The following is a 19,700-nucleotide window of genomic DNA, read 5'->3' as shown; positions in this document are numbered from 1 at the left end:
ATAATTTTTAAAAAAAATTTTATTGGAGTATAGTTGATTTACAACATTGTGTTAGTTTCAGGTGTACAGCAAAGTGAATCTTTTATATATGTATATCTCCACTCTTCTTTTTGTAATATTCTTTTCCCATGTAGGCCATTACAGGATATTGAGTACAGTTCCCTGTGCTATGCAGCAGGTTCTTATAAGTTATCTATTTTATATATAGTAGTGTGTAACATAAAAAAAATTAAAAAGATACTCTGAACTATTTGGGATGCTCTAGTCTACAGCATTAGGGAGACAACTTGGGTAGATAAGTGTGGATAAGCTGTGAAGGGAGGTATTCAAATCTCTGCTCTCTCACTAGCTATTTCTGAGCTTTTTGGCTAATTGTTCAAATTCTTTAAGCCTGTTTTCTCTCACCAGTAAAATGGGGATGACAATTATATTTATTTCAGACAGTTCTTATGAAAAATTTCATGTAAAGTGTTTAACACATTGCCTAGCACATACTAAGTAATTGAAAAATAGCTATTTCTTTTTGTAGGCAGAATCACAACTATTTTGTAACACACCTTTCCAAAACTGAATTAATTTAAGACTTCATGGAAACATTTAGCCAGTAAGTCATCACTTATTAAAGCAGACGCACTGGGGCAATTCTTTAAAATGTTTCTATTTATCAAAAGTTATCCGGCTAGATATTGTTTAGAGATAGTTCAGCTGGTAACATACACCCCAAACACTTTTAAGGATTTGGATAACACTTTCTTGTTAATATGATGCAGAACTTGAAAACCTCAATCAATCACTGGCTCAAAAAATCAAAAGCTCTTGTCCAGAAATAATGACTTATTTTATAGGTGCAAGCATCACTGTGTCTTGACAGTTGATTTAAAGCCTTTGTCTAGTATATCCAATGTCTGGGCTTCCCCAGAGATGTTTCTGTTCATCTATTTTTTTTCCTTTGAATGGGCAACACTTTCTTGTTTCTTTGCATGCTTTGTGATCTTTTCTTGTCAAAAACTAGACAATTAAATATTATAATATGGTAACTTTGGAAATAAGGTTCTTTTCCTCCCTCAAGGTTTGCTATTCTTGATTGTTGAAGGTAGCAATCAACTGTTTAGTTACTTTTCCAAACTATTTTTGCAATAACTGTATTCCTTGTTGTGTGTACTCACTGAGTTCTATTCAGCTAGTGTTATGAAAAAAATTTTCTCTATCACACTGGGAACTAAAACAAACAAACAAAACCTACTCCAGTTTTTTCAGATGGCTCCATGCTGTGGCACTTCTTTAACATTTAGCTAGGCCATTTACAACTTTGTCTTAGCCTTCACTTCATGCCTGCATTGAGCCTAGAGAGCAGCCAAAGGAGAAATCATAGAGTCTTCTCAGGTATTTTATGAGCATGTATTCTGCCCTGAGTATGAGCATGGCTTCCTAAATTCCTAAGTTTACATGGGTGGGTTTTGAAAGTGCTACTTTCCCAAAGAAACATTGTCCCCAGCTTTTGCTTTCAGGCTTTAGGCTGTATTTTCTATGTCTCAGCCATAGCCTTTTATTCCAGGAGGCTGTGGATTTTCTTTTCATTTTATGAATACAATGTTTTTGAGGAGTGCCTGCCATTATTTTGCCCTCAGTGATTCCAAGTTAAGTGAAACAGAGATGAGTGTCTTGCATGAGTCCTTCAGGTAACCCCCATACAGGTTAGAATAGACAAACCCAGTAATTTCAGTTAAGGTCTGCTCTGCTCCCTCTGGAACCATGTACCAAGGTCCCACACTGGGAATGCAGGCTGCCATCTTCAGGACTCTTGTTAAACTGAGGAGGGAATGGGACAAGGGCAAGTAAAAATACCAAGGTTTTCTACCTTGGTTTTCAAGTTTTCAAGTTACTTTTTTTTTTTTTAAAATCAGCATTTTCTTGGTTACTATAAACTTTTTATTGTTTTCCAGAGTTCTGACAAAGTTGGTTCTGACAGTCTGCTTGTCTTTTGTTTTTGTGGAGCAACAGGCTTCCTACTCCATCACTTTGCTAATGTTAGTCCTTCTTCTGTCTCTTTCGAAGTGGATTGGCTTAACATCTGGACAAAGTTATGAGTATATTTTACATATTTTTTTCACTAAAAAGTTGTGTCCTGATCCTTCTCAGATATAGTTGCTAAAGCTAACATTATTCATTTCAGCACATAACATAAAGCCTTGTCCTAATGTATTTATAATATATTTAAAATTATTATCTTACTAGATCATCAGCTATTAAAACCTTGCTCAATAAAATAGCACTAGGAAAAGGTATTCATTATGCTGATCATTCATTCACATAGTAAAAGCACATTGAGCGTCCAATGCACTCCAGGCATTGTAAGAATAGATCTTGAGTATTTAAAGTTAAATATGGCATGGTCCCTGATCCTGAGCTACTTAGACATGCAAACAAGTAATGAAAATACACTGTGATAAATATTATAAAGTTGTGTATAAAATGCTGAAGGAACCTGGAGAAGTCAGAGAAAAATTCTATGGAGAGAATGGCAAGATTTCAAAGAAGAGGAGACTGTTATTCAGAGCTTTAGAAGATGAGTTGGGATTTAGCAGGCTTTCATGATGAGATGTGGTATTCCAGATTGAGTGAACCGCATGTACAAAGACTTAAAACCTTGAAGCACAGCCTATTATGGGAATAGAAAGCAGGTTAGCTGGGCTACAAGAATGGACCTGTGGTAGAAGCTGCAGGAAGGAAGGCTAGAAAGTTAGGCTGTGACCCGATCATGAGAGGCATTGTGTTCCATGCTAAGGAGTTTAGACTTGATCCTGTAGAGAGAAGAATGACATGATTCCCCAAATTAAAACTCCCACATTCTTCCTCTGTAAATCCAAAACACTCATTTTTTGGATGAGGAGAACTAAATGGCTTTTCTGTGAAAGATATTTTATGTAGAGTGAGGGACCCAGGGATGAATAAGACATGATTTTTAGCTTTCAATTAGTTTACAATCCATTAGGCATTATTACTACTCTCCTCTTTCTGTGTTACCTATATTTGCCATTCTACTCAAATGACCAATCCTGCTCCTGTTAATTCCATTCTTAAGAGACAACTTTACCATCTACTTTATTGGAAGGAAAATAAAATACTAGATGCCATGAGCTACCTCTGATTATTTTGCTTCCCACCTCACATTTTTCAGTTACTATATTTTTATCACTCCTCCCTTTCTTTACAACCCAGCCGCTTAGCAAAAGCTGCTCTCCTTCTAAATATAGTTTCTCTCTATATCCTGAATTATATCATTTATCATATATGAATTATATCATTTAGTCCTTTGAGATCTTCATTGATGATCATCTCTCTTGCTTGCGTTTCAATTCATTCCAGTCTCTCTTCTTTCTTTATCTGCAAAAAGCCTTGGATGTCTTCATTTTCTCATCACTTAATTCATTTATTGGAATCCCTCAAATAAGAAGCCAACCTTCCCAAACTTCTACTAAAATTGTACTCTTAAAAACATCAGTGATATCCTAGTTAGCCTACTAGGAACCTTAGCTCCACCCCAGTGTTCACCTTCTCATCAGTAATTGACATGTCCCACCTCCTTTGGTTTCCAATAGTCCTCTGTTTGGATTGCCATGGACACTCTTCTTCAGCTACAGTGGGCTTTCCTCTTCTTCAAAGATATTAAAGCTTTCAAAGACAGGAACATGCTTGTTCCTGTCTCAGGGCCTTTGTCTTTGCCATTCCTTTTGCCTAAACTCCTCTGTCACAGATTTTCACCAGGCCATTTTCTTCTTACTATACAAGTCTCTACTCAATGTCACTTTCTTTGTGGGGCTGTCCTTTAACACTCTATTTGTGTATACTCCTCTTCTGCAATCTTAACTTATTGCATTATCTTCGTGCAACCCTCTTTTGTCTTCATAGCACTTAACTGCTACCTTAATGTCTTTGTTGTATTTGTCTTATTTTTTTCCTCCTCATAAGTACTTAAGATCCTTGAACAAAGGTATCTTCTATCTTTCTTTTTTTTTTTTTTTTTTTTTTTACTCACGAGATCAACTGTTTATTGATTTTTTTCCTAAAATACTATGCATTTAAAGAAACACCTAAACTGAAAAGACGTGACAATTTTTGGTACATCTGTAGCAAAGGAATGAGGATTTCTGCTGGTAAGTGTTCATGACAGACAGACACACATCCATTTTCCAAGCAAGACATCAAGCTCACTGGAAACATTGAATAAAATGCATAGCTTGTGATGGCAGCAGCCACTTCTCCAATGTCTGAGTTACACAAAATAAAGGTTATCCCTCCCTCCCCTGCCCCATGATTACAGTGTAGCTTCCGGCCCCAGCACGCCTGCTCCCTGATGACTAAGGATACTGAGAAGAGACCCTTGTGCTAGGCGGGTGAGACCCAGCTTTTGTTTGCTCACGAGGAATACAGATGACAGTGAAATCTTCAACTGCTGGAAAGACACGGGAGGTTTGTACAGTGTTCTGCTACAGAAAGGACTAAGGCTAGTTAGAAGTTGGACCCACAGCTAGCCAGTGAGGACAGACTTCCCTACAGCAGGCTCCACTTCAGAGAGGCCCAGGGCCCGAGCCCGGAGGGTCTCAGCTGACCAGCCAGGCCTGTGCCCAAATGCCACGGTCTTTAAGCAGTTTACAAATTAAACCCACTGTCAAAAGCTGTTAAATCTCATTAACACAGTAGACGAGCTCTTTAGATTCTCTGAATATCAAATAATATATACAGATATACACCAAGACATGACAGTCTAACATAAAGCATCTTAACTATAGATGCATTCACTTGAAAAGTTAGTCTTCTTATTTTTTAACTTTTCAAATCACTGATAAAATTGTTAATTTGCATGAGTGAAGTTTTAAGCACAGAGTGAAAACAGTTTTTAAATATGGTGACTTTAGAGAGTTCTACATAAGGTTATTTGCGAAAGTCACATTTGGACGCCCCAAATGTGGACAGCATTCACAACAGGAATCCAGCCATGTGTTCCCATCTTTCTACTGCAATCTCTTGTCTCAAACATTGTCTGTCCAGATGAGCTACTGGCTCTCGCAGCTTGCCCCAGGCAGTGGCATGGTTGATTAACAGTACGACATGGAAATAGAGATATTTCCTTAAGACTGGTGTACATCCATCTATGCCATAATTTAAGTATAAATGAATGGAAGAACATGTATATAAAAAAGTAACTGTACACAGCCTTTAAATTAAAAACCTCAAAGTCCTCCCTCAGAAAATGGCATGTAAGTTTATTCATCTAAGTTGCAGGTGATGGGACTCGTCAGAGAAAGTAATCAGTGGAACCAGAATCAGTGTAACCCACCATTACCATGGACTTGGAGGAGAGGAGGAAAGACAAGGTCAAGAATATACAGATCCATGATAAGCCAACACACAGCGAGTGGGGGAGCGGGGGCAGGGGAGGGTCCCGGCGATTTCTGTTGTACTGCATCTTCCTGTGCTCAGATCTCTCCATTTGCACTGTGGAAAGGGTGCCGAGTCCCAGGTAAAAGGACCAGCTTGTCTGCCTTCAAGAGACACCATGAAGCCAAGAGCAATGGAACCATCATCTTTTGCAGGAAAAGGAGTGGATGCCCACACAGCTGGCTGGAGGCACCAGAGCCCGGGGCCAATGGCTAACAGAGCCCCTGGGACCTCCACCTCCACCCCTCCGCCAGCCAGCCCACCAGCCCGTCACTGGATCGCCTCGACGTAATTCGCTGGGTACAGGCCAACCTGTCCGTTGTCCAACCGTCCCTTGCACCAGCCCTGCTCATCCTCATCCTCTATCTTGGTCAGCTCATCCCCAGCCTTGAAGCTCAGCTCATCGTGCTCCTGCCCTTCGTAGTCGTAAAGGGCCCGGACCCGCACTTCCGTCCCCGAGGGTGTGTCCTCGTCAAATGGATTTGAGTCCCTGTTGGCGTCCGTGGAGGAGAACGGGTTGTTAGACTCATCGTCTGACCAGTCCGTGGGGTAGCTCTGGGTCTTCTCGTAGCTGCTCACATTTTTGGCCTTAATGTCCTCCTTCTCACTGACGGTGCTCCCCGTGTCGTCCTCGTCCTCGAAGGGGTTGTAGCTGGACAGTGACTGCGCTGACCGTGTGCTGTTGCTCGGGACACTAAAGTCGCTGCTGGGCTTGTTCTGCAGAGCCTGGTCCCCGGTCTGGTTGATGCCCGTCAGGGTCACACCATCAGCAGTCTTCTTCTTCTCTCTCTGGCTGAGAGTTCGATTCAGGTCTGCAGACCACTCCTCAAACTGTGGCCAGTTCATGGACATGCCTGGCCCGTGGTTGGCTCTGAACCACCTCAGGTCCTCCACCGCGTCGGCAACTTTGATGCTCTGCTCCAGGTCTCGGTAAATGTTTTTGTAGCTGGCCACGTTCGACAGGTCTAGGTGCTTCTGAACCTCCAGCAGAACTTCCCGGAAGAAGCGCAGGCGCTTCTCCTCAAACTGCTGGCACTGCTCAAACACCTGCTCCATGCCCTCCATGTACTGCGGTGTGCCCTGGCCCAGCTCCTTCAGGGATTTCTCGTACTTCTCTTTGGTCTTAAGAACATCTTGCTTGCATTTTTCTACTTTGTCTTGCAATTTCTTAAGCTGTTCAGGGTTGAGGGACGGGTCCGCTTTGCTGTTGGTCTCTCGTGATATTGCCAGCTTCTCCTCTTTGCACGCCGCGTGGTAGGCTTTCTTTGCTGCTTCCACCTCTTTCAGCTTCTTGGCCCAGGGCTTCTGTGCCTTCCGAAAGCCATCTTCGGCTTCTTTGGTCTCCTTAAAACCTCCCATCATTTGCTTGTGAAAGGCCTCCTTCTGCCAGTTCTTGATCTTCTCGAAGTCCTCATTCATCAGCGAGGCCTTCACCTCCAGGTGCAGCTCGCTCACCTTCTCTGCCTCGGACATGACGGCCACCCAGGCCTTCTCCACCGTCCCGTACTGAGGCCCCTTGTCCACAAGCTGCCTCCAGCGCCGGGCCCACTCGGTGAGCTGCTGCGCATACGCCTTCTCGATGCGTGCCCGCTCGTGCAGGCAGTTCATGAGGTCGCTGCACAGGCGGTGGCCATCCTCGATCCGCTTCACGGTCCGCTTGTAGTTCCCGACCTCCCAGAAGCTGTCGCTGGACACTTCGACTCCAACGGAATCATCATAAGTGACAGACATCTCTTCAAAGGGTGAGGGAGCAGCAGGGAATGCTTAAATTCAGAGGTCAGCTTCAGATGCTCAAAATCCGTAGACAAACCTTGGCCGCTGTTCGCCTCCCGACACGCCGCGCACCCTTCTCTGGCCGCGACCGCGTCTTCAGCCCCGGCTCCGGCCCCGGCCCGGCTCCCGCCCTCGCTCTGGCCGCACTCTCTTCTATCTTTCTATATGGACTTGATGACATGGGGTGGCAGGGCGAAGCTGGGGCAAAGTGAGAGTAGCATCAACATATATACACTACCGAATGTAAAATAGTTGGCTGGTGGGAAGCAGCAGCATAGCACAGGGAGATCAGCTTGGTGCTTTGCAATGACCAGAGGGGTGGGATAGGGAGGATGGGAGGGAGGCTCAAGAAGGAGGGGATATGGGGACGTGTATACGTATGGCTGATTCGCTTTGTTGTGCAACAGAAACTAACATGGTATTGTGAAGCAATTATACTCCAATAAAGATCTATTTTTTTAAAATGTGAATGATAGATTAAAAAAAAAAGTACAGGCAGTAAAAGTCCTTCAACTTTTCTGTTCCTGCTTACTTAATTTGTTGTCAGAATACCTAGCTTTCTCTGAAGTGTAGATATTTCTGATGGACCTAAATAAACTACCCTTTAACTTCATCTAGTATGAGATCCATGCCTCTCATAATTTCTTCTAATTCTAGGAGATGGTTTTTCCTTGTCTTTTCAATACACTATTATCTCTCAGAGAGTTTAAAACCCTTGGAGCTTTTGCTTCAATCAGTAGAAAGAGAAAGACTAAGATAAGCATCATACTAACCACATTGTTTTGGAATTGCACATTTACACATGCCTATTCTAGGATAATAAATGTTTTCCTTTTCATATTTTATCTGAGGTATCTGTAAAGGTTTTTGGCACATAGTTGATGTGCTAAAATATCTGCTGCTACAAGTTAGCTAGTGTATTAATATGTGCTTTTCCTTTGTCGTGCAGAAAGGAAATTCTCAGCTGTTTGCTTCTCCAACTTTGTTTTGCTTACTCCTCTTCCTGATCAATATTATAGACTAAAATTTCCATTAAATTCATTAGTTCCCATAGAGAAGCATGTTACATAGAATCAGATACATTTGCTTTCTGAGACAATTTTCTTACTAAAAGAATTTCAAGAGGGAAACATCCCAGCTTACATTGGATCATAATTTCTAAATGCCTTTAAGAAGACCTTAACACATATTAACTTCATAAGTAGAAATGCAATGGTCAAGCACTTAGATTTTGTAGAGCCATGAATAATCTTCTACTTTTAGTCAAGGATGAAATATTTTCATATGGTTTTCTCCCTAAGGCTTGTTTGAAGTATTGAATAAATGGGTGTAGCATCCACAATCTCTCTTACCTGCATTACCTAACCAGATGTCATGACTATGTGTTCTTTGGTATCATTTTTACCTATGGCTCTTAACACAAGCACTGTCTGCCAGATAAATTACTTTCCAATCAAAATCTCACTTCTAGCTTCTGAATAGCCACTTTCTACATAATTTTTATATTTGAATTTTGTCCCATTATCATAAAATTGAAGTTTGGATCCCTGGTACTTTTGCGTCTAGGGTGACATTCAAGAACAACAAAATGTTAACTTGGATCCTGTTTCTTCTCAGGACTCTTACTCTATTGGTTAGTCCCTAAGAGAAGACTCTCCTGGCTTTTCTTCTGCCTCTGTGGCTACCATGTCTCTTTTTTGCATTACTAATATAGCTTCCTTACCTCAAACATTACATTTAGGTATTCTTCAAGGCTTGGTTCTATACTATAGTTTCTCTATATTTTCTCTTAAGCAAACTTACACACACCAGTAACTTTACTAACCATCATAGGCACATGGCTTATAAATATATATTTCTACTCCATGCTCCAGGCATATATAGGCAAATGCTTTTTTGTCATTTTGGGAGGGATGTCTCAAAGACACTTAAGACTCAACTTATATAAACTAAACTCATGATTGTGTTCCCCAAAACTGTCCCTATTATTTTGTTTCCTATTTCAGTGAAGAGTCTAACTAGCCACCTTCTGGTACAAACAAAAAAACTAAAACTCATCCTTTTCAACTATTTCTTTTTCAACTATTTTCTTTCCCATATCAAATCTATCACCAAATATTGTCTATTAAATCTCCTAAGTACCTGAATCTTCCCTCTTCTCTGTGAGTGTGAAAACCCTAGTCCTAGCTACTAGTCTCACTAAAATACTATAAAATACTACTGTGTTCATCTACTTACATCTTCTTTTACTTCCTTATAATCCTTCCTCCACATGGCATGGGACAAAAATCTACTAACATGATGTAGATCAGCTATTTTCCAAGTGTCATTTGGGAATCTATTCAGGGATTCTACAAGGTCAAAATTATTTTCTTATTAATACTACAACTTTTTCGCTCTCATTCTCTCTCATTGGACTGATGTTTTCCATGGCAACCTGACCTGTAATATTGCAACAGAATGAATGTAGAAGCAGATGTGAGAATCCAGTTATCTTCTATTAGGGCAAATATTAGAGGGGCTTGCAAAAACAAACAAAAAATCACTCTTCTCACTAATTGTTTTTTGTTTTGATATGCATAGTTTTTAAAAATTTTTGTCTTATATTGGAGTGTAGTTGATTTACAATGTTGTGTTAGTTTCAGGTATACAGCAAAGAGATGTAGTTATACATATATCTTTTTTTTTTCAGATTATTTTCCCACATAGATTATTACAGAGTACTGAGTAGAGTTCCCTGTGCCATACAATAGATCCTTGTTGGTTATCTATTTTATATACAGTAGTGTGCATATGTTAATCCCAACCTTCTAATTTATCCCTCCCCCGACCTTTCCCCTTTGGTAACCATAAGCATAGTTTTCTTAAAAAAATAAAAGTGTCATTCATGATTCACATTAACATGTCATAGATTTATTTTTGTTATTTTAAATGAATGAATCTTTTAAACTTTCTCAGGTTTAATTTATAAGATAGTATTGATAGCTATAACACACAAAAGCTCTTTGGAGTTCTAGCTCTTAAGAGTATAAAGAGTTCCTGAAACTAAAGCATTTGGAAAGCACTGGCCTAGGCCAACAATGACCTGGTCACTACCTAACTTTCCAAATTCATCTTTCTCCATAACACACCTCTCTTTTTCTACTCCATCAGTCCCTTGTTCTTGCCTTATTCCCTTCCAAGACAGGTCATTCTGCCAGAAAGCCTTTTTCCTACCTTCTTTATCTAGTAAACTTGAAGTTATTCCTCAAATTTCATCATCTCAGTTGTCATTTCCTTAGGCAAGCCTTCCTAATCTTCTTGAATGGGTCAAGTTAAGTGTTTTAGGGTCTCATAGTCTTTGTACCTCTCATTCACTGTTATGGTTATGATAGAACATTTGTTTTCACCATTATTTTGTCAATATCTAAAGACCCACTAGCTAAAATTGCCATGAGATCAAGAATCAAGTCTATTTTTGTTCAACACTGAAGCTCCAGTGCCTAGCATGGTACCTGGCACCTGGTAGAAATTTATGGAATGAATAAAATGGATGAACTGGAAAACATGTAGTGGTACAAAGGGTAGAAGTAAAATACAAAAATAAAACCAAGAGATTCTCAAGTTATTTAAGAATTTCACAAGGATTTGGACAGAAAGAGACAAGTCTAATGAGCCATCTAGAAGGAAAAATGAGGTGAGAAAGGCCCAGGGATAGAAAAGCACCAATTGGAAAATTATATTTATCAAGAAGTAAGAGCATATTGAAGGGAGTAATAGGAGATAAGATTGGAAAGATGAGCAAGAGCCAAATGTTCAGGGCCTTGGACTATAACCTCAGAAATTTGAGCTTCAAATCATAAACAATGGAGAATCTAATAAGTGCCTGTGGAAAGTTCTGGCAGGAAAAATAGTGCATTTTGGGCATATTTATCTACTAGTAGTATGTGAAACAAATTAAAATAGTGGTGGTAAAACTAGTTGGGGAGCACCTGAACTTCTGCATAAAATTTCTCTGCAGGATTTGTGGCCACTTGAAATCAGTTTTCAGAGACCAGGCATGACTTACTTGGTGCTGAGATAAATATCTTAAAATAATAAAGCTCCAATAGAATAGGCTTTCTTTATCACAGTCTTCCAAGTTATTTCCTAAAACTAAAGAGTGTTTTTATAATACAGAGTGAACACAGATTTTTGTATGTCAGTGTCCAGTGGAATGGTTCTGGAAACTTACTTTTCTGTTGTGGTGGATATGATACATGTTTACTCCCCTGCATGACCCGCTCTGGGAAGCTTCAATTGTGCACCTGGTCATGTGATGTTTCATCCCTTTATGGTACATTCACCAACTGCATTGTAAACGTCTTCACTCCAGATTGAATTTTTGTACACTTGGAATCATGTTGGAACCAAAACTCCAATAACTTGAACTGAAATGAAAGGTGAGACTGTTTTTTTTCATTTTCTCTTAAGCAAGTTTATAGTCAGATTGCCTGAAGGAATCACAATATCAGTGAGCTCTATAAATGGTTGTTCTACAGGAAGAGCATGTGAGCTGAGTCTGTTTTAAAAATTGAACAAATGAGAACATGAAGCTTTATGCCCTGAAACTTTGCTAATAATTTTTCATGTCGGTTTTCCCAGAGCCTTAAGTGGCTACACAAATGAGAGAAGAAAGGCCATTAGCATTATGGGGAATATTTTCCTCCTACGTTAGAAATGGAAGAACCTTATAATTTATCATCTTTTAAGGTGCTGGAAAGCATTTGATACATCTAATCTGTGGGGACTACCATTTATTTATTGCTTACTCTGGGCTAGCACTATATTGGGTTCTTTAAATATAGTTTTCAGTTTAACCCTCATAAAACCCTGGATAGCAGTAGTCTTATTTTTATCTCCATTAAAGGAATGATGATTCTGAGGGAAAATTTAAGTAACTTCTCCAAGTTCACATAGCTAGTAAGTGTTGGACCTGGGCTTTTCTGATCCATTCATTTACTCAAAAAAGACTTTGGGGAGTCATGAGTGAATAAGACCCCTCCTCATAGAGCTTATATTCTAGAGTCAGAGAAAGATTCAGACAATCAGCAAGCAAATAAATAACTAAGGAACATGTTTTCCTGGAGATATGAAGTCTATGATGAAAAATAAAGCACAGTGAGAGGAGAGTGAAGGGATAATTTTTATCCTGTTTTTTGATAGAGTGATGAAATCAGTCTTCCCTGGGGCAATGACATTTGAACTGAGCTTTGAATGGAGTGATGAATCAAACCTTATGAATGTTTTAGGGAAAAGTTTTCTCAGTAAAGACCCTAAAGATAGAAAGTAGTGACATAATCCCCTCACAGCAAGAAGGCCAGAGTGGCCCGAGCAGTATGGGCACTGGCAGAGCGGTGGGAAATGAATCTGGAGTGTTAGTTAGGCATAGATCATGAAGGCTCTTCTTGGCTATAATAAAAAGTTTGGATTTAATTTGTCAGAGTGATGGGAAGCCATTGGAAGCTTTTGAATAGGGAATTGGTGTGTTTTATGTGAGTTGATGTGAGATTGGGGGATAAAGGAGGAAAAGCGTAGAACTTGGGAGACCAAGTAGAGGACCACTGCTAGGGAATGTCTTGGTGGTGAGGACTAGGGTAGTAGTAGAGGTGCTCAGAAAAAACCGTCAAGGCATATTTATTGAAATGAACTAAATTTAACTTCTTGTGCTATTGATATTTCCCACAAACTTCTCATTTATTTCTTGATTTCCAATCCTACTTCTATGAAGGGAAAACTATTTCTCTCTACTCACAACACTTCTAACACCAAATGTGTGAGATTTTCCCCACACTGACCAATTATCCAACACCAGCTGGGTATCCTAGAATTCAATTCCATTCTGGCACTACCTACCCAGAGTTAGTGTCAGATCCTACACATTAAGGGCTCAGTCTCACAGGATTGCCCCCCTTCAGTTCCAGTCACAAGTCTGGGCCTCCCATATTTCCAACCAACTGGCTATAAATTAGAAGTTCCCATGCCCTCCTCATCAAGTGTGATAATTTGATAGAATGGCTCACAGAAGTCAGGAAAAAAGTTCACTTACAATTACTGGTTTACCGTAAAGAATACAGCTCGGAACAGCCAAATAAAAGAGATGCATAGGGCAAGGTATGTGGAAAGAGACAGGGCACTTCCATCCTTCTCTGGATGTACCACCCCTAGCACCTCCATGTGTTCACCAACCTGGAAGCTCTCCAAACCCCTTCATTTATGACTTTTACAGAGATTTCAGTACATAGTCATGGTTGATTAAATCATTGACCATTGGTGATTAACTCAATTTCTAGCCTCTCTCCTGTCCTCAGAGGTTGGGGCCGGGTTGAAAGTTCCAATCCTGGATAATACCTTGGTCTTTCTGGTAACAGCCCTTATCCTGGAGCTATCTAGGGACCTCCAGCCACCAGTCATTTCATACAAAAAGACATTCTTATCTTTCCAGGGATTCCAAGTGTCAAGAACTGGAGTCAAATACCAAATATTAGAACAAAAGATGCTCCTAGCACTGCTATTACTCAGAAATTTACCAGATTTTTAGGAGCTCTGCCTCAGAAACCAGGGGCAGAGATTAAATATATATTTCTCATTATGTCACATGCTGGTACCATAATCTAGGCTCTTACCTCTTGGTTCTTAGATTATTATCTGATTATTATCATATTGTCATAGATTATTATAACAGATTTTCCTGATTTCTTTCATTCATAAATTTAATCCATCCGTTATACCTAGTTAAAATTATTTATTTCAATAATTATTTACTAATTAAAATTCTTTAGTATAATTCCAGTGAGAGATTTCAGATCAAGATTTGTCTTTTCATTATTAGAAGAATACTCATATTCACTCCTGTCTTTATACCTTTTCTCAAATGCTGGCCTTCGTTTTTCAAAAAGGGAGCCATTTCTTATCTACAATTGATGTGCCTTTCCAGGTTGAATTGGAATCACCTTGCTTTCCCCCTAAACTTTCTCCCCAAGCTCTTCCTTATTTGACATTCTACAGTAATTATTATCTATACAATTCATCCCAGAACTAAATTATATGTTGTTTTTTCATTTATTTAAGTATTCATACATTTGCACATTTGTTAATTGAATTAGTTAATTCACTCATTCATTTGACAAATATTTATCAAGAACCTATTATGTGCTAGGCTTTCCTCTAGACTCTGGACAAAGTGTGGACAAATATATTTTTTAAATCAACTTTATTGAAGTTAATTTACATTCAATAAAATGCACAGATTATAAGTGAAGAGTTCAGTGAGTTTTTACAAATACTCACCCCTGTGTAAACTATGCCACACTCAAGATGTAAAATATTCCCATCATCTCCAAAGTCCAAAAGTCTCTTTGTGCACCTAATAGTCTGCCCCGCCCCCACTCAACACCCCTGTCTCTGCCCATCACCATAGCTTATCATGATATTTAAACTTCAAAAAAATGAAGTCATACCACATGATATCTTTAATTCTGGCTTCTTTTGCTCATAATTATGTCTGCAAGATTAATCTGTTACATTTTTCACATATTGTACATATTTTATTGACAAGTATTATTCCATTGTACAAATATCCACATATTTCTTTATTACCTGTTACTGGATATTTGGATTGTTTTTAATTTCTTGCTATTGTGAATAATGCTGCTATAGACATTTGTGTACAAATATTTCTCTTAAAGGAATTTTACATTTTTCTTCATTAAACCTATGGATAGAATTGCTGAATCACATGGAAGATATATATTTTAAAGTATAAGAAACTTTCAAACTGTTTCCCTAACTAGTTGTATCACAGAAGTGGAGAGTAGAACAGTGATTACCAGGGGCTGGGGATTTGGGAGAAATGAGAAGATGCTGGTCAAATGGTACAAAGTTGTAGTTATATAGGATGAATAAGTCTAGGGAACTAAAGCACAGACATGAGGATTATGCTTAATGATACTATATTGAACACTGGAAATATGCTAAGAGAAAAGGAAAACAAATTAATGACTTCTAGTGTAAGCTTTGACATGTAAAGAGCTTGGAAGTGATCACTCTTGTCCTCACAAAAAAAAGCCCCCAGAATTGAAAATTAATGGCATTTCTTAGATCTATCAGGGAATTGAGGTCACAGGGCAAACCACCACTCTGAAATCTGGAGAGACAAGTGAATTAAATGCAGAGATCCACAGCTGAGATTAGCTAAAGTAAAGCAGAAACCCCTGTAACCATAAACAGGTGGGAACACTTACATGGTAACCGTCAATAGAAACATATCAAACCAAAATACAAAGAGAAAAAAGAATAATAATGATAAAAAGAACAGCATATCTAAGAGCTATGAACAAATATAAAAAATATAACATACTAGTAATGGGCATACACAGAAGGAGAATAAAAAGAGAAAGGAGCTGAAGAAACATTTAAAGCAATAATGGCTAAGAATTGTCCAAAATTAATAATACTAATTGTAACAAGTATACCACATTAATGCAAGATGTTAACAATATGAGAACCTGTGTGTTTCAGGTAGAGGGTATATGGGAATTCCCCTGTACTGTTCTGAGATTAATTTTTTTTAAAAATTATTTCTTTAAAGTTTTAAGTTTTGTTATTTTTTTCAGTTTTTGCCCTAGGAATTAAAGTTCTTCCTCTAGATCTAATTTTTCATTTATTATCATTTTCCTTCAGCTAGAAGAACATCCATTAGTGTTTCTTATAGTGCATGTCTGCTACTGACAATTTCATTCACTTTTTATTCATATGAAAATGTTTTAATTTCATATTTAAATATTCTGTTGAATATAGAATTTTGTTTAATATTTTTCTTTCTTTATTCAACACTTTAAAGATAAAACCTCAATATCGTCTGGCCTGCATTTTAACAGTATGTATATGTGTACGTTTAAGATTGTGTCTGCTAAATCTAACATCTGGTTTAACTTGGGTCAGGTTTTTTCTTTTTTTTTGGTCTACTTTTTTCCTTGAATATGGTTCTCATTTTTCTGTTTCTTTGCATATCTAGTAATTTTTTATTGCTTATGGACATTTCGAATGGTACATTAAAGGGACCCTGTGCTCACTTATATTCCTCTGAGGAAAGTTGATTCTTTGTCTAACAGGAAGTCTTTTACTGGATTATCACCCCGAAGTTGTGTAATCTTTTTTTGTTAGGGTGGGTCAGTGGAAAGCTCAAAGTATTTAAGAAGCTCCTCTAAACATGCAGGAACTTAAACTTCAAACATTGTCTTTTCTGTGGATCTTGTCAATGTTCATTTTTAGGTAGTATTTTTAAGGTAGAACTGGAGTAGATTTTACAGTGTAGTTTTAACTTCTAAGGCATGCACTTTTTGTGTTTTTCTGGATGCCTATTGTGTGAAGCAGATCTGTACACTCTGGCTGGTACAACACTCCAAAACCTCTCATTACTGTTGGACTTCCTTTCTCTCTGTTCTACTGTCATCCTCATAGGAGTCACTTACTGATGTAGGATCCACCTGTGCGTGCCAAGACTTTGGCCAAGGACTCATGAGGACTTCCATGTATACATCTGAAATTGACCTTGACCCCAAGCCAGTCCTCTCTGGTATCCTTCCCTGAAGATTTATGTAGCCTTAAACCCTAATGTCTGTCTCCTCATCACAGTGGAACCACTGTGTCCTGCTTGGGCTCCATTTTTCTTTGCTGTTTGGGAACATTGTCTCCATAGATAGAGCTAGAGAAAACATGGGGCTACCTTCTCTCCATAATTTTACCCAATTTTATAGTTGTTTATGGTAGGAGGATTACTTCAGCATCAGGTACTATTATAACTAGAAGTTGAAGTTTAATATTATATTATTATTTTTAATAAGTATATATTGTCTTCAACTTCATTGCAGGCCTCTTGAAGGCAAGCATTAGTTCTTATATCCTGTTTGAAACTCCCAGAACCTTGGAATTTGGATTTCTCCTAGAGAGTTAGAGAACTGTATTGTTGGTGATTAAAAATTGTAATTTACTTGAATTATTCAACATATGAATAGAAATCCTTCTCTAGAAAATAAAGTGACATCAAAATAAGTTTATATAAAATCAGGAAAATAATAATCTTGTGACAATGCTATTTATTGCAGGGTGGTACCATCAGTAATTATCTATGCTTTGGTAAAAGAAAGAATTTATTTCTTATCTCTGAAGAAAATGGAGCCTCAGTGAGTGCCATTCTTTCAAATTCTTAGTCTCTCCATCCTGTGCCTAAAGGGCCTTGTTTTCATACCTTTGTTTTCTATCATATTGAAAACACTGTCTAGTTATTAATTCTCTGTGCTTCTTGGTTTCTTCCAAAGTCTTAGTAAAGTACCAATTAATATTTTATTATCTTTGAAGTACTTGTTTCTGTGATTAGATTTGTAACCCTTCTATAGTTGGCTTTGCACATACTGTTGTGGTCATTGTTACCACTGATTGATGCTATAGGAACTGAGGGCATATGGCAAGAGGGAAGATAAAGGAAAATATAGAATAAGAGTCCTGGACCAAGATGCTTCATTACTCATGTTTCATGAGGATGTTAGGACCTATTTTATGTACAATCAATCAGTCATCAATATTTATTAAGCACGTGTTGTTTGGAAGAAATAAAGAGTATCAGACATAACGTTAACCTTGAATGAGGAGTTAGAAAACTTCCAATACCAAATATTAGTTGGAAAAGCAAGACATCTACGTAAAATAGCCTTGGATTTTTCCCAAAGTAATACAGAAGCACTGAGAAGCTAACAAAGAGAAATAAGATCTATATCTCGAAGGTGCTTACAGTATGGCTGTGTAGACAGATATTCAAAGAGATGGTTATGATACAAAGCAGAATGTAATAGATGTTAAAGCAGCATACAAAGGTTATTGAGCACCTACTAAAGGCCACGCATTAATTCATTTAATCCTCAACATAGACTATGATATAAGTACATTATTATTCCCATTTTACAGATGGGAAAACATGGAGGCATAGAGGTGTGTGAAGTAACCTGCCCAAGATAACATAACCAGTAAGTGACAGAGCTAGGGTCTGATCTCAGGCCATCTGGTTCCCACATATTTCAAATAAAGGAGGAGGAAACAATTTCTTCTTAGAGGAAATATGATGCTGAGGGACTTGAAAGCACTATGAGCCAGATTATCATTAGGGTTCAGTTATCAGTGATAAGGTGCAACTTGTCTCCCATTCCATGAAAAATGTATAAATTCAGAAAATACAACTATCTTATGTTGTCAAATCTAACACAAATTCCCATGCCAAGGTAGGGTTAGCTATCTGCAGAAAAGAGTTCTTATTTGCACCACTTACCCACTGCCCCCTAAAAGATCAAGAATTATCACAAGCTGTCATTCAAAATGATTCAAGTCTCTTAGGATTTATTTCTCCAAGATCTTATAATTATTTACTTACTCAGTTCCGTAGATCCTTGAATACAAGTATGGTTTTACCTTAAGAGCACATATATCTCTCTAGTCGGTGGAAATATTTATTCCTCTTTATAAATTATTAAATTAACTTTATGGCTTAGAACTAAGTATCTCATGAATCTTATCATGAATTAATAATAATTCTGTACAATTTGTATAATGCTTTACAATGTTCTTCCACATAAATTATCTTGTTTAATTTCCATAGCAGTGTAGTGTGTTAGGGAAAGTTGATATTAATAACCCAATATTAACCATGAGGAACTGAAAACTTAGGAAAATTTAAGTCACTTTCTTGACTTTATATGGCTGTGGATTGTTGACCTGGACTTAGAATTAATCCAGCCTTTTTTTTTTCTCAGCTGGAATGATGGTGAATTCACTAAGGTGGAGCAACCCTATGAGATCTGGCCCCAAATCATCATCCAGGCAGCCTCAGCCATTTATTAGAACTGTGCCAAGTGGCTTAGAACTTGAGTGTGATAGCATGTTAGAGATGGGAGAGATCAGTGTGTCTGGACTTTTCAGAGGCAGGGAAATTTGGTGGTCTTTGAAGGAGGAGTAGAATTTGAATGGGTGGAGACAAGAATTATGCCTTACTGGATTGAAAACAGCATGAACAAAGGTACTAAGAGAAAGAGCGGTAGGAAAATATTTGGGACGTGGGACTACTGTATTACAAACCATATAATGGAGGTTAGAAATGAAGTTGGATAAATAAGATGGAGAAGAAGATATGAAATCAGAAGCAGGAAGTGGAAAGTGGGGAACTGCATCATGTTCTTGAAATAGGAATTAGCATGCTTAATGGACTGTTTAGGGCTGATCAATCCATTTTTGTTTCTTAGGGTGAGTAATGGTGAGGGTAGGAGATCAGCTAGGAAGTAAATAGTTGATGTTGATAAAGGCTCCAGTTATGGGACTGGTGTAGGAGTGGAGAGAAGGGAGATATTTTAAATAAGGAAAGAGTATTGATACACTGACAGACTGGATTCAGAAGATGAGACAGACAGAAAATTTAGAGATGGCTT

At 38.3% G+C, this 19,700-nt stretch overlaps 1 protein-coding gene across 1 annotated transcript; it reads right to left on the bottom strand.

Moving 5' to 3' along the window:
• Positions 1-5,141: 5,141 nt before the first annotated feature.
• Positions 5,142-7,357, bottom strand: LOC125960795 (protein kinase C and casein kinase substrate in neurons protein 2-like). Its single transcript, XM_049695845.1, has one exon. The coding sequence runs from the start codon at positions 7,168-7,170 to the stop codon at positions 5,710-5,712; it is 1,461 nt and encodes a 486-aa protein (XP_049551802.1). The 5' UTR covers positions 7,171-7,357; the 3' UTR covers positions 5,142-5,709.
• Between the last annotated feature and the right edge of the window lie 12,343 nt (positions 7,358-19,700).

This window comes from Orcinus orca, chromosome 13 (genome assembly GCF_937001465.1).
Source record: "Orcinus orca chromosome 13, mOrcOrc1.1, whole genome shotgun sequence".
Taxonomy (NCBI): domain Eukaryota; kingdom Metazoa; phylum Chordata; class Mammalia; order Artiodactyla; family Delphinidae; genus Orcinus; species Orcinus orca.
Note: the sequence above shows the minus strand (reverse complement) of the source record. Positions and strands in the feature narration are given on the sequence as shown.